At 47.1% G+C, this 16,470-nt stretch overlaps 1 protein-coding gene across 2 annotated transcripts in view; it reads left to right on the top strand.

Moving 5' to 3' along the window:
• LOC138582997 (proton channel OTOP2-like) overlaps positions 1–16,470 on the top strand; it is a 283,265-nt gene that overhangs the window by 119,252 nt on the left and 147,543 nt on the right. For both annotated transcript variants that reach the window (XM_069654848.1, XM_069654847.1), the window contains exon 4: positions 13,068–13,126. In XM_069654848.1, coding sequence (XP_069510949.1) covers positions 13,068–13,126 — 59 coding nt within the window. The remainder of the gene's footprint in view (positions 1–13,067; positions 13,127–16,470) is intronic.

Raw genomic sequence — 16,470 nt, 5'->3', positions numbered from 1 at the left:
TACAGGAGGAAGGTGGGAGGGATAGGATAGAGAGTTTAGACAATTCAAAAATACTCCTAACAATACAGGTTCTGAATACAAGATAGGATGGGTTTAAGATAGGGATTAACTAGACACGGTACATATGCTTTTGACACAGTTCTATCTATAGATACTCACTAGATATGTTTTTAAACGGAACCGTCAGGATTCTGGTTTGTCAAAATTCTGGTCAGGGAATTGCATCTGGTTCTAAAGTAGACAGCTTGGCACATCGGATTGGATCTGCAATCAGCAAGGCGCTCTGGTCACAGCATGGCACAGGACTGGACTGGATCTGCCCTTCTTGGTTGGGATGATAATTATTTCAGCAGGCAAGCAGTACAGCGCAGCCCGACTGTATTTTGATGCTCCCCTTAGGTCTATGGGGTTCTGGTTCTGGAATTTGAGGCCTAGCTGAAAATGGTTCAGCTATGCAATGGGTTTCTGCTTTTCCAAGTTTCTGGAGTCTAGAGCAAGGTAGAAGGAGAGTTCTGCATCAGGGTGCTCCGCCAGCATCGGGATAGTGGGTGTATCTGTCTCCTTTTGAGTGGTGAGCTGTCTCTATTTATGCTATGATAAAGGGGTGTGTGGGCTGGTTTATCCTAAGCTCGCCCCTTTGACAGCCAATTAGATCAGAGTCTCCTCTCTGCCTTGATAGGAGGAGAAAAACAAGGTGTCATCTTTATGGTGTGATTTTATGAGGCTGAGGATACACCCCTAGCCCCTTGAACACACAATCTACTTTTGGCACCATACATATTTACACATGTGCAACCTCTATAAGAATCACATATCCAGATTACATATTTTATATGGCAGCTATCCCTCCAAATCCCGCAGCCAGCAAGATCTTGGCTCTGCTTTTCACAGAATTTTGCCCTTTTCATCCGGAACGCAATGTCCAATTTATGAGCAGATTTCTACAAGTGTGCGTGTTTACCATGGGCATAAGTGTATAAAGTTTCATACTTCTAGCAGAAATACATTTTGTGTAAAATCACATTTTCTGCCGTTTCTTTCCAGAACATGTCACAGAGTGCTGGCGCCTTTTCACCCGTGCATCCAGAAATTACATTAACAATGCTGTTATTTTCATATTTTTCACTATTTTACATAGTAAGTTATCAGTCTTTTTAAAATGTGTCCTTTGTCCTTGTTAAGCAACAAATGGTTGTTTAGCTCCACCCCTTTGGTCTCCCCCTGGGAGCCCAGGAGCCATCCACCTTTGTTTTTTCCTGACAGAGGCCATTTACGACTGTCTTCGCACTTCGTATTTCCTGAGCAGCAGTTGTTCATTGTTCCTCATGCCTCTGTAGCACAGGTTCTTTCCAAACCATATAATTACCGCTTAGGTGTCATTTCCTGCTGGAGAGGAAAAGGCCTCTGTGAGGAAACCTGTTATTCCAGTTTGATTGGCTTTAGCCCCGCTTAAATTTAAAAGTTAATTCTGTTGCATTTTTCCTTAGCTTAAAACAAACTTGTGATTTCAAAATAGCAGCTAGAATTCTCATTCTAGGTTTTAAACCATGGGATTAAACAATTACAACATAGGTTACTCTCAGTAACAGGCCTCTTAGATTGCAAACATTTGATTTCAGTTTATATACATTTTCAAAGTTTAATCAGGCAAGCTTCCTGACAGCTGTCATCTCTGCAGCCCTCTGCTGCACAGAGATTTTGACATCCACAGACAAACCACTTTTGCTGTGGAAATCCCTTTATGCTTTCAGCTTTTCAGGACCCGGCAAGTTTCACAATGCTTTCTTAAACTAAGTGAATTGTAGCGCCCAGCAAGAATTCTGGATGTTTGAGGGTATTTTGTACCGGCATTCTACAGTTTCAGCCACAAAGAAACAGGGTTTAAAGCAAGATTTTGGGGTTTCAGTTAGCAAAGCACTGCTTTTTCCTTCTGTACTCAATTTTCACATGTTGTGGAGCCCAGCGACATATTTCAGTAGTGAGATCTCTGTTCCACCACTGACTCCAGCATGGCAGATTGGGTAGCCATCTTTTTGGACGGTGCAAAGCGCGATTTCCAGAGGTTTTGGCGCGCACAAGAGTTTTGCAGCCATTTTGATGTTTCTGGCACCATCATAACACAGTGATGCAGCATAGCAGAGCAAAAAGTGGGTTAAAACACCCCCCAGTAGGTTCATTGTTTAGATGTCGTGTGATGAATAGAGGAGAGAGACCTTGAAGGAAAGGTGAGCAAATGCACTGTACTGCTTGTGTAGGAGATCAAAAGGGACACAGATTAAGTCGACCGCTTCCAGTTACAGTGGCATAATTGATATAAAGCAGCCATTTGCTGTTATTCCCATGAACCAGAAGTTTGCCATCCCGATTACTTTTCCGATGGATTCGAAATCAGATTTGTTTGAGTGGTGCATATGGTTTCACCTTAAAGGAAGCGCATTTCTCATATGAGGGTTTTCACATTGGCGTATACCATTGTTTCATTTTTCTGGTAATTTAAACCTATTATAGGGCGGCAGTCTCGGTCATATAGTTAAGGTGATACCTATGAGCCATAGGAAATCTGAACATTCAATTGCTAATAACCTTTGCTGGGTGGATGGTATTGGCTGATATTTACAAACACATTTTGCCACACACCTCCACCCCTTCCCCTGTCTGGAAATTTCAGGAAACATTTGTTGAATTAAGAAAGCAAAAAAAAACCCTGCTGTTTTCGTCCTACTCCCATTCATTTTCCCATGGTCACATTTTGGGAAAGCCAAAGGGCAAAAAACACTGGACATATTTGGACCGAATGAGAAGCAAGTTGGGCATGAAGCTTGGACAGGGACGTCATTTCACCAAAATGCCTGGGGTAGCGGAAGTGACATCCCACGGAAGCAATGGAACACGACCTTTCACCCGTTGACAAAACAGGAAGTGGCATCACATAGCATTCTACACTACGAAAAATATGGTTACGATATCACTATAATGTGATGTACATTTCATACAAGATATGTATCGTTAAGATCAGTGTGTATAGGCCCATATTACCAAATTATTGTGAACGCAAGCAGATGTCCATGACCAAATGATAATGATGTTTTATTATATAGCACTTACGCTTAAGCGCTTTATATAGAAACAAATATACACCCAATATCACCCAACCTGTGTTGGTACTCATTTATCGACCTCAGAAGGATGAAAGGCTGAGTTGAAGCGTTAAGAACAGACTAAGGGCCTCATTACACGGAAGGCGTTAAGGGTTAACGGTCACCGGTAAGGGTACCGGTGACCGTTAACCCTTACCGCCTTACTACGAGGTCTCTTTGCGGGACCCGACCTTAACGGCTGTTGTAGACCAGCCATTAAAGTTGGGACCCGCAAAGGGACCTTGGTGCTAATTACGGTACCGTAATTAGCTCCTTCCCCATTCCCATTATGCCCTATGGGGCAAAAATGGGAATGGGGAAGGGCCATGGAGAAAGGGGGAATTACCGCCCCGCCAACCTTGGAATGGGGTGGTAATTCCCCTTTCCTCCATGGTGGTACCGGTATGGTACCGGCGGCAACCATGGTGCTAACAGCACCATGGTTTACCGCCTACTGTGTAATGAGGACCTAAGTCAGTGACTCACCCCCCGAAGTGTGCTTGAAATAAACCTTTAATGAGTCTAGCAATTATTGTATAGGATTCCAGAAAAACACATTATTTGGTATTCCTATTCTTTCTTATTTAGGGTCATTGCTGAAAGTGTTGGACTTGTGCCACTCCTGTCCCTATTTTTCATCTTTTTGTAAGGGGCCTGAACAAGAAAGGCAGCCACTCCAGAAGTAAAGAGCCACATGGTGCTGGCCACAGCCCAGGAGCTTACATTACAAAACAATAAATAAACTTTGGTCACAAGGGAGACCACAGAGGTCGCAGTTGCGACCTCTGGCGACCCCTAAATGACGTCCCTGAACTTGGACTCTGTTTACGGGACTGATTTGGGGTAAATCCATCCAGCACTTTTGAACATTTTTTCACCAGACCTGCCGAATTTCCTGGGTTGTCTTGAGATAAATCTGTCTATCTTTCTATGCCATAACTAAAGTATCAGTGGTACTGTTCACTCTGCAACAATTAAGATAGCAGACAGTCCTCTCCCATTATTTTCACAGCCTTTTCGTGCTATGTTCCCCCTGAAATTGTTAGCAGAAACAGAACAATGATCACTGCAGCACAGCATCTTGCTGCAGCGATCGAGCGTGTGAAAACAAAATAAAGTGTATGGCCCTCATTCTGAGTTTGGAGGTAAGTACCGTCCCTTACCGGCATGGCGCAAATAGCGTGTTGCAGCCCGCTGAAAGCAGACTATTACGACTTAGCTGAAACGAGCTTTGCACCACGCCGGTAAGGAAGCTAGCGCCATGCCGCAAAAGGGCCCCAAAAAGCCCCTATCGGCATGAATCGCACCGTAGACAACACTACCGCCATAGTTCAACGTGGCATTAGCGGTGACCGCAAATAGCGCTCACCGTAATTTACGTTCACCGCTATTTACGGTCACCGTTAAATAGCGGAACCGGAAACAGCGTCATCACACAGGAACGGGAAGGAGCACGGCGGCTATCTTTAAAAACACAATCCATTGCCATCCTAACCACATAGGACCCCTGGCACACTGCTGATCTACCGGAAAATTCCTACGACCACCAAGGAATGCCCAAAGCACCAAAGAAGGGATCTACCCGCCTCCGAAAGGAGCGGTTCAACCCAGATGAGCTACAAATGCTCATAGACACCCTACAAGAGCATGCTGGGACTGTGTTTAGCAGCAACATGAGGAGGCAGGCCGTGTTACGAAAAAAGAAATCTTGGCACTAGTATGCCAGAAGGTGAGTGCAGTGGGCAACACCCCCCGCACGGTCGAGGATTGCCACAAAAGGTGGGATGACCTGCGGAGCATGCTTTCTGCAAACCGAACCCAGGCCTTGGAGACCGGAGGAGGACCAAGTTCTCCAATGAAGCTCACACCGTGGGAGGAGACATGTTCGAGTATGATAGGGCCAGAATCCATCAAAGGGGTCGGAGAAATGGAGTGTGGCGCCACGTCATCCGCTGATGGAGGTGAGTGGCCAAAGTAAAAACTGCTAAGCCAAATGTGATGAAAGTCACTGCTAACGTCTGGCCAAAGAGTGATGCCATGGTCGTCCACACATACACCCCCTGTAAATTATGCCCAAGCAAGTGAGACACAAGCCATTGCCCGGTACAAGGTCGTAACGTACATGACACATACCACACAAAGTTGCAAATACCATGAGGCACACAGCGTCCTTGATCCAAACAGTGTGCATGTTAGACAGCACATTATCTGGCCAACATGAGTGACACCGACATATGCCTGCATTTACCACCCATGTATGGAATGACGTGCCATTCCCTACACAAATGCCGATTACCCACAACTGTGTGGATGTGCTATCGTACAAATGTATGTATGCTGGCTATCCAAACACCACTCATGCCGTCACTCTCTTTCACCCCCACAGGCAGTGAGCATGACAGTGAGGTGTAGGACAGCAACCGTCCCACCACATCCAGGGGCCAAGGCAGGGGCCGCCGTGTCCCAGTGAGGAATCCACCACTGGGACATATACCACCATCACCAGCAAGGCCCGTGAAGGGTGCACCAACCCCACCCCTGCCCCTCCCTGCACTGCCTGCAGCCACAGCCCCCCTCACAGTTGAGGACAGCCCCAACGACATCTGGGGCACCATTGAGGACAGCTCTGTGGAAGTCGTCCACACCCCTGCAGATTTGTCAACCCCCCAGGTATCCTTCAGTGACTCTGGTGATGACAACACAGCAGAACAGTCTGTGCAAGAACAGACACAGGGACATGGCAGTCCCGTATACAGTCCCGTTGAGGATGCGCCGGCAGGACATGGCAGCCCGATCCCCAGCAGGGCCACTGGTTCAGCCACCGGAGACCAGCGGGCTGACCAGCTCTCTGTCCTGATATCTGAATTTGTGCAGGACAATCGGCAGGCCAGGGAGGAGTGGTGTGCGGATTTGAGGGCACTGGGCCAGTCGATCACCGACAACACAAACCGCCTCTGCGAGGTGCTCGGTCGCATAGCTGATGCTTTGGAGGCTGCTCTTCCTGGCCAACAGCCTCAGCACGAGGACACACCATCCACAAGCAACTCCACTCAGACCAGCCCACTCCGTCGGTCGCACCGTGTGCAGCCCCGACGGGACATGCCTCCCCCTGGCTCCGGGAGCGCAGAGTGACTATACTGGCAGCCTCATGTGGGCTACTTGGACCCTATGGGACTAGTGTGGGGTTGTTGTGGTGGGAGGGCGAGGGGGTGAGGGTGTGTGGGGGAGTTGTGGGGGGAGGAGGAGGGGGAAGAGGGTGTATGGGGGAGTTGTGGGGGGTGGGGGGCTGGTTGTGTGGGGGAGTTGTGGGGTGAGGGGGAGGGGGGGTGAGGGTGTGTGGGGGAGTTGTGAGGGAGGGGGAGGGGGTTGAGAGTGGTGTTGTTTTTCACGTTCATATTTTCACTTTCAATACACCGGTTGTGTTACAAAAAAATAACCAGAGTGGACATTCATCATTGCGCATGTGTCATTTAATCTTGCACAGTGCATAGTGTACATGTATCCCCACACCCAGTGCCCTATGTCCTAACATTATGTCACCCTCTGCTGACTTGTGTGTCAGAAATATTGTGCGATCACTGACTGCCGCACAGCACTTCCCTCCTGTGCATCGGCACCGTGATGATGTCCTGCCACATCTTCCTCCTCCCCTTCATCATCATCAGGTGGTAGCAGTTCCATGTCAGGGGGCAGGGGCACGTTGCGGCGGATGCACATATTGTGCAGCATTACACATGCCATGGTGATCTTGGCCACCTTCTCATGGCTGTAGAGGAGTGCCCCACCCGACCGGCTGAGGCAGCAAAATCGTGCCTTCAACAGGCCAAAGGTCTGCTCAATCACCACACATGTACGGGTATGGGAGCGATTGTAGTCCTCCTCGTGCCTGTTCTGTGGGTTTTGGACAGGGGTCATGAGCCACGGCTGCAAGGGATAGCCACCATCACCTGCATGAGAGGAAAATGAAGGTAAATGTTTGCACATTCATGTTGGACAACTGTACTAGTCTCACATGGCTGCAGGTAATTTGTGAACACATGCACATGTCCCTGGATGCATTGACCCCATTTCAGGTACCGCTATGTGTCCTGTGCAATGGACTAATGGTGTGGGTTGCATCTTCAAGATGGGTCATGGTGTGCACAGACATCTTGTTGCACGTGCATCGTATATGCATAAGGCAGTGTTGGTGTATAATCAGTGATGAGTTGTGTTCTGTGGGTTTGGTAGTAGGGAGCGTTCACTGTAGTCAGTACTATATTGGGCATTCTGCACTGATCAGTTTCATGGTGACATGCAGCACTCCTATGGGTATGTCGAACCGGTGACACACTGTGGTATCCCTGGTTGACTCAGTTCAATGCACTCCCAGGGATGACTGTCCTGTGTGGTGATATGCTGGAGACAGCAACATAGTGCATATGCAGTGCATAGTGCAGGATGACCTTACGGTGTGTGAGGGCCGCTGATGAGTGGTGCATGTGCTGTTGGATGTGGGCTGGTTACCTGTTAGTCATGTAGTGATAGGTGTCGGCCTTACTTCATCACTATGGGATTTGGTTGTCATGTACCGTTTCAGTTGCTTTGGGGCACAGTGTTCGGTGATGTGCACATCGTGCACTGACGTCAACATTCCCAGTCAGGTGGAGTATGCATCCCCCCCATTTCCACCCAGGTGGAGTATGCATCCCCCCCATTCCCAGCCAGGTGGAGTATGCATCCCCCCCTATTCCCAGCCAGGTGGAGTATGCACCCCCCATTCCCAGCCAGGTGGAGTATGCATCCCCCCCATTCCCAGCCAGGTGGAGTATGCATCCCCCCATTCCCAGCCAGGTGGAGTATGCACCCCCCCCATTCACACCCGGTTGGAGTATGCAGCCACCCACCTCACAACCCTGATGCACTGCCATGGCCAAGTCAGGCAGCTTACCAAGCAGCCAGGCACGTCGTCCAGCATGTCGCTCCATGAAGCGCGGTAGCGTGGAGTTCCGCAGGACCAAAGAGTCATGAGTTGATCCGGGATATCGGGCACAGCAATGTGTGATGATCTTGCTGGCGTTGCATACCATCTGCACATTGATGGCGTGGTATTGCTTGCGGTTGCGATACACCACCTCCATGGCGTGCGGGACCCCCAACTCCATGTGGGTGCAATCGAGGGCACCTACACAATTTGGCATGCCTGCCAGTGCATGGAAGGCAACTTTTGTATCGAATATCTCCTGGGGAGTCCGTGGTAGGGATATGTAGTCCCTTGTGTGCTTGAGGAGGGCATCCAGCACTTGGTTCAGAATCCGGGAAAATAAGGGTTGTGATATGCCCTGCAGGTGCCCCACTGTGTGCTGGTAGGTGCCTGTGGCAAGGAAGTGGAGCACAAACACTACCTTCAGTAGAGTGGGGATGGCGGTGCGTATTTCTATGAGGCTCACTATGTCGTCATTTATCAGGTCCACTATGGTGGTGATGGTGTCACGGTCAGGCCGGTACAGGGTGTGGATCTGCTCAGGTGTTAGGTTGAAGGGAGTGGCTCTGATGAGAGGGATTGTGGGCTGCCGGCTTGGTAACGGTGGCTGCACTGGTGGGGCATGCTGGGCCTGTCTCACCCTCCTTCTCCTCCTGTGTCTCCTCTGTGGTGGCAGTTGTTGTTGTTGTTGACGCATTGCAAGCAGGGCCTCCAGCTCCAGTGATGCTACTACTATTGGTATCATCTTGGTGTGGGAGGGGGTGTGGTGTGTGGGTGTGCTCTTTTTGTACTGGCCCTGACTCCATTGCCTCCACCTGTGCTGATTGTGTGCACCTGTGGCACTTAGAAACACTGCTCAGTGTTCTTAATGCCGGGTCGGGGATGCTGGTATTTACACCATGCCGGTATGCACTTTTTCGGCCTTCAGGAGGCCGTTATTTGCATGTCCGCCTCACTTGTGATCTTCTCCGGTTCACGGCATGCTGCTAATGCCGGCATAGTGTGTCGCGTGCGCGCGACCAGACCGCTATTTACGGCATCATACTTTACGATGCCGTTAATAGCGGTCTGGTTGGTCAGAATAGCCGTAGCGGTAAGCGATGTCGGTAATCATTTACCGCCATAGTTTTTTCCTTACCTCCAAACTCGGAATGAGGGCCTATGTCAGGAAACATTACTGCGGTAAAGCAGTTATTGGCTGATTTTTCAACGGTAATGCGCAGATGCTCAAATGAAAAACACACCCCATCCGCACTGCCACTCTAAATGTGCACCTTTTGGGGTTTCGGTCCCCCTCACCTTCCACCCCACTGTGCAACCGCTAATGACCTTCTCCAATTATCATAGCCGGTCCGATAGCGCAGCGAGTAGATTGCTCGCTTTGATATCTGTGCAGATCCTGCTGATGCAGGTTCGAATCCCGGCAGGGCCAAACTCAGCCTTTCCTCCTTCCGAGGTCAATAAATGAGCACCACACACTGTGGTTAATAATAAGCAGCGCTCAGATGCCTGAGGGTTCATAGCGCTATATAAATGCTAAATTATTATTATTATTTTTTTAAATCCTTTCCCCAGATCTATGTGATCACTGCGAACCCCATAATTGCGTTGGCTGAAAATGCTGACTTTTTTTATTTATTTTTTATTTAAACCCCTTTACACCACATAGATATGCAAGAGGAGAACCCTGCAGAGTTAAAAAAAAGTCTGACATTTCGGTCGTCGCAATTATAAGGCTGACATTTTGGGCCATCCCCCTCGCCCCCTGCTCTTTCCTGCGATGCACCTCTTGTGATGATCACGCGGATTCCCCTGGTAAGACGAAAAGGATCATCATCAAAACAGGCGTTCTAACACTCCCCCCAAAGAGCCCAACTAACCAGTTGGTCCTCTTTCTCTGTACCCATGCCAGTACACGTGAAGGCCAGTTGAGTCTTGGGAAAAGTTATACAAAGGGCCTATCCCTGAGGACGGACATAGTCCGAAATTCATTGGCCAAACTAGACTTGTGTATGAACACTGCTTCACTCAAATAAATGTGCTTTTTATTGAAAATAATTAATATTGTACAAGTGCATCATTTAAACAATAACCATTGAACACGAGAATTGGGATTTTACGAATGACATCTGCAGCTCGTACCGAGCAAAGCGAGAGCACATGGATTTCCAGAGGCAACCTTGGGATTTGGTTTTGTGACACGCACCATCAGACCACTACAGAGAACCGAGGAACATACTACACCCGTAAGTCAGTAATCCAGCGTGTCCCAACTGTTGCGCCACAGTCAAGCAGACACGTGCGCCGACCCAAACACAACACATCACAACATTATCGGGTGCTCAATAACACATGTATGTTTGACAGGAGCATAACATGTGCATTTGTGGATGATGCCTGTCCAGGCACATGCTCAGCAGAGATGACCGAAGTCCCGCACCTAATGGCGGAAGGCACCCAGTAGGCATTTCACACCAAAAGATGCAATTCACACTTAAATTACATTACAAAGCACAGTGAAATAGTATTTTACTTTTTAAAAGAAGGTAATCAACAGGGGAAAACGTTTTTTCAAATCGGTTACTACCTTAAAAAGAAAATGAAGTCTTCAAATGTGGGGATCGCCTTTGTTAAGGTCGAAACACTCGGTCCAACAGTAAGCAAACAGAAAGGCTACAAAGCTTGGGAATGCCAATGGTAGAGGTAGAAACACTGTCCCATTTCCCAAACTCCATTTATTGACATATGAAACCTTAACTCATATTACAACACTACCTGAAAACACTTTAAATATTAGGTATGCAATACCTATGCTAGGGGTAAAGCATGATTAAACGCAGTGTTGAGACCCCCAGCCCCGCCTCTGTGACATCTCAATAAACGAGCCTTTATAAATCTACACATTCTGTCATATCACATTCTACACCCTCGCTACACCTTCCACAACTAGGGTGTCTAGCTCGGGCAGTTATGGGGCCCGCCTCTGCAATTGGCAAGTTTGAATCCTGTGGCAGGACTTACTTAGCCCTTCAAACATCAGAGGTTGTTCATTGAGTGGCTTTACTTTGGGTTGGTGCGGATGAACGCCTGGTGTGGATGGAACTCTTGGTGCGGATGGAACGCTTGATGCGGATGGAACTCCTGGGGCGGATGGAACTCCTGGGGCGGATGGAACTCTTGGGGCAGATGGAACAGTTGGGGAGGATGGAACGGTTGATGCGGATGGTACGACTCAGCGGATGGAAGAATGTATGGAATGTATCGAACGCATGGAATGGATGGAACGGACGGAGTGACGTAGTGGACAGAACGGACTGAACAGAGGGAACGGATAGAGTGGAGGGAACGGACGGAGTGGCTAGAATATACAGAACAGACTGAATAGACAGAACAGACGTAGTGGACGGAACGGACGAAGTGGGTGGAACAGACAAATGTGGATGGAACGGATGAGGTGGAAAGAACAGATGGAGTGGATGCAACAGATGGAGTAGATGCAACGGATAGAGTGGATGCAACGGATGGAGTGGATGCGATGAATGGAGTGGATGTGACAGATGGAGTGGATGCATCGGATGGAGTGGATGGAACCGAAGGAGCGGATGGAACCAAAGGAGAGGATGTAACTGAAGGAGCAGAGGGAACCAAAGGAGTGGATAGAACCGAATGAGTGGATGAAACGTAAGGAGTTGATAGAACGATTGGTGCGGATGGAACTGTTGGTGCGGATGGAACGGTTGGTGCGGATGGAACGGTAGATGCAGAAGGAACAGTCAGTGCAGAAAGAATGGTCGGTGCGGAAAGAACAGTTGGTGCGGAAGGAACGGTCAGCGCAGATGGAACAGAGTTGGTGCGGATGGAACGGTTGGCGCGCATGGAACAGTTGGCTCGGATGGAAAGGTTGGTGCGGATGGAACACTTGGTGGGGATGGAACCGCTGGTACTGATTGAACGGTTGGTGTGGATAGAACAGTTGGTGCGGATAGAATGGTTGGTGCGGATGGAACGGTTATACGGATGGAACTGATGAAACGGTCGGTGCGGACGAAATGGTTGGTGCAGGTGGAAGTATGGATGGAATAGATGGAAAGGATGGAACCCATGGAGTGATCGATCAGACGGAGTGGATGGAACTGATGCAGTGGATGAAACAGAAGAAGTGGATGCAACTGACGCTATATATATGTATGTTGCTATGTACGTCCCCAGTGTCCTGCTCACGTGCCCGGTCTCAGGCACTGGTACTGATATCCACCATTCACACCACTATGCTTACTCTCTTCTATACACCATCATTCAACTAGAACACAGCTACACCCTGATAATTCGGCCTACAAACACGGCCCCACAAACACCTCATCACCCTAATAAAACACAGCTAGCTGAGCACATTCCGGCCAGCTTAGGCGTTCCTCAGGCCTAACGCAGCCAGAACCCAGTCTAGGGGTCCACCGACCAGATTGATCACATCCAACTGATTTCATCAACACCACACCTATCACTATAAAGCAGCTATCATCCAACAACCACACCAGCTGCACACATATCTGGTGTACCCACGCACCATACGACACTCCTCCTCTCTACTGACTTGAACTACGGTTCCCGAGGGCGTTCAACCTACCAGCGCTTTGACGTCATACCAATGATACATAAGATGCTATATAAATGCCAAGTAACATAACATAACATAACATAATAACACCAGGTTTTACAATCTTAGATGTCGGAGAAGTCCGTCAGTATGTGCCATATAAGAGCACACATGATGTATTATTTCACACATACTCTCTTCAGCGCAAGCCACAACTCTCATACAAGAAGTTAATGCACAAACATTTACTGAAAAGCTGAGCATGTTCTGCCTGAACCCATTAAATGTGTATATAAATGTTTAATGCGGCTGCTTTAAAGTCCAATGTGTTTGCTGACAACCTACTAATTTTATTTTCTCTGCCTTTCCGCAGATGTATTTTCTCTGGGTGTCCAGCAAGCACTGCGTCCAGATCTACCTCAATCGGACCAGGTCAGTGGTGCACTTTATTTCTTAATGTCTATTGGTATGTATATCCTTCCAACTCTTCATTTTCCCCTCGATCTGCTAATTACTATCCCCCCAACTCATGCAAATGCACCTAGGTGAGGTTCCTGCATTCCCTTTATGTACTTGTATGAGGGTCCACTACAATGACCGAAGGTACACATGTAAGCACATATTAACTCACGATGTAGCCAGTTTGCACCAAATAAGTATTCCAACACCAGAAAGCATCAAGTGAGTGCGTTTTCCACCACCTAAATTCACCCACGCGATTGTCCTCCCCAAACCCTGAATGTACCAAGGGAGTAGCCCTCCTAAACTCTGACTGTATCTAGGTGAGTGACCCCAAAATATGAAGGAACATCAGGGTTTCTTCTACCTTCCCAAAATGTAACCAAGCAATTATCCCCCAGATCCAGGGTAACCAACTGAGATAACAAACTATAGCAATCTATACAGATCCCCTACATGCATGCAATCAAACCCCCACAACCAAATGGACAACTGTATATATGGGATAAATGGGCTCTAGCCCGAATTTGTACCCAACAGTTTGAAACCTCTATCCCAGTATGCTAGCGTGGATGTAAGTAATGAACCCGAGTAGATTTTGCTATCCTTTGGGGATAAACGGTAGATGGAAATAGGTTAATACCGGTGACCCCCCTGTTCTAACAGGATCCATCCATTGCAGGTTTGCTGCTTTGTCCAGACTAATATATGGCACATTTGTGTGGCGATTAAGTAATGATTAATGCTAGGGCCTCGGAGCCCCCCTAAGAAAGTAGCGCTCATCAATGTTTTGCAGGATTATCTAGGGATTCTCCCTACCCAGATGCATTTAAAGATCGCATCTTTTAAGTGTCTGATCGCTTTATAGAGAATGGGGATTGGACAGACCCTAAAATACATAGGAGTCACCAAATGAGGGTCATTTTAGTGGCTGTATACGCCCCAGGCCAGTGATCTCCTGTAAATTATGGCCATAGTTAACCTTGATAACTGTGGAATATTGCCTTGATGTAGACTGTTGTATCTTGAGGTCATCTTAACTCCCAGATGCTGGAGAGTATTCTCTGACCGTGTGACCTGGCATTGAGTTTGCAATTGTTTTATTATTTCTGAGGACACTGATATTTAACCCCATGTATACCTGTACTTTGATCTTGAAATTCTAAATCTCCCCAAAGGAAATTTTTTGATGCGGAAGTTTCCGCTAAGAACCTATGGTGTCCTGTAAAAATATCAGAATGTCATCAGTGTATAAGTACAACAGCATGAAGAGCTGTGTGCCATGATACCTTCTATAATGGCATTTTCTCTAATTGAGTAGCAAAAGTACGGGGGGATTAAAGGAAACCCTGGCAAGTACCTAGTCTTATTACAATATTGGTCATTGCAATTGTCCTTAAATATAGGTTTTGTGACTGGGATTTTCCTATGTTTAACATTAGCTTTACAAAGTTAGGGCCAACACAAATATTTCTAAAATGTTATGTAAAAATGACTAATTGATACTATCAAAAGCTTCAGTTGTGTCCAGTGCCAGTAGTACAAAGTGTTGGCCTGTTTGTGCATTGAGGGGAATTAAATTAATGACATGGCTAACATTATTCTCTGTATCTCTCCCCATAGTAAGACCTGTTTGGCCTGGGTCTATCAATGCGGAAAGGAACATCCATCTGTTGGCCAGGATGTTGGCAAAAATGTATTCCATTGACCATTCAAATTTGTTCGATTAATTGAATTTGTTTTGCTTGGCGCTACTGTTGTGTTCTGCTCTTTCATTTAGACTACCCAATTCTGTTTTTATGCTCTTTGATTAATTCATATTTCCATTTTTGCACTTTGGAACCACCTGAGCTACAGATTCCAGGTCTCCCTGTTCAACGAGAGGGGCTCCGACACCCTCCCATCCTTCCTTTACAGTCAAGCTTAAAAGGCTCTTACAGGCACGAAGTTCCCAGCATGTTTGTGTGTTTATTTGCTATACTGCCTTGATCCTTTAGTATCTTATTGGTATGGTCGTGTGTTTAGAGTCTAAGTTGTGGTTTGTGCCTTTACTACAGGCATCAACACTGTCTGACTAGGGTCCATTGTAATCCATCAGCATGCACAGTCCGCCTGCGGAAGGAGTGCTCTCCTTTCGGGCTATGGCGACTCAGGATAATGACATTGTATCTAAGTACTTAAGGTATTATTTGAGGAATTTGACTTTGACAAGGGATTTCTTGTCTTACAGTGGTGAAGACTCTTCTGTAAAACCAGAGTGTTTCGCAATCCAACTCATTCTTCCCTTTAGCACCGAACAGAATATCAAGAGCTCATCCCAGTTCTGCCAGAGCCTTTTGATGCTTGGACTTAGTATTGCACAAACTTCCAGTCTAGTCCCATCTTGTACCTTCCAGACACACAACTCTATCTTAAGTAACCCAACCACCCTGCCTTTTTCTTGCTCTTCTTTAAGCCTGAAAAGAAGCCTGGTAGTTTCGGAAACATGGCTGAAAGACTGTTCGGGGCCTTCTATTGCACTGGCTCTTCCCAATAATTATTCCATCTCAGCCACTCATAGAAATTCAGGGAAAGGAGGAGTGGCAGCCATTTAAAAAAATGATTACATGCCCACCTCTGTCCCATGCAGGGAGTTCACTGGTTGGGAATTACTCACGGTAACATGCAAAATGAGCTTAATCAGCAGAAACTTGTATACTATAATGTATCGCTCACCCTCCTGATAATCCTTTTTCTCCAAGCGTCTTTTGGAAATGATCCTCTCATTTAAGAAACCCAATTCCTCTGTGATTTTATTAGGAGACTTTACTTCTGGTTTTAATGATGATAGATTCTCAGGCTCTGGACTTAACACCTTCACTAATTTAGACTTTTTCTTGCGTACCTCCCTACCCATAATTATGGTTGTACACCAGACTGGGTCTTATCATGGAATATCAGGCCCACTAGTTCTGCCATTATTTTGGTAGACTGGTCTGGCCATAGGGCCATTCTTTTTGGACTTCCATATATATCAGAGAATTTAGCAGTAGGTTGCACTAAATAGGGTATAGCCTACAGCAACAAACATATGCTCACAGCTAGTTCTCTCAACCAAGCCTTTCGTTCTATGACCAATATTGTCTCCAATTCTGATTCCTTAGTGAACCACTTCAATACACGGGTAGGGAGATTATTGAATCTGTGGTTTCTTTAAAGGGCAAATTCTCTCTTGAAGCTATGGCTCTACAAAAAGGCTGTCAGGCGATTGGAGAATAAATGGAGAAGGGATCTCAATTGTCTCATTGATAAAGGAACCTTAAGCAAGCTTGAGCAAC

Source organism: Ambystoma mexicanum, chromosome 3q (assembly GCF_040938575.1).
Source record: "Ambystoma mexicanum isolate Mex_15411 chromosome 3q, UKY_AmexF1_1, whole genome shotgun sequence".
Lineage (NCBI taxonomy): Eukaryota > Metazoa > Chordata > Amphibia > Caudata > Ambystomatidae > Ambystoma > Ambystoma mexicanum.
This window is presented reverse-complemented; position numbering and strand designations above follow the sequence as displayed.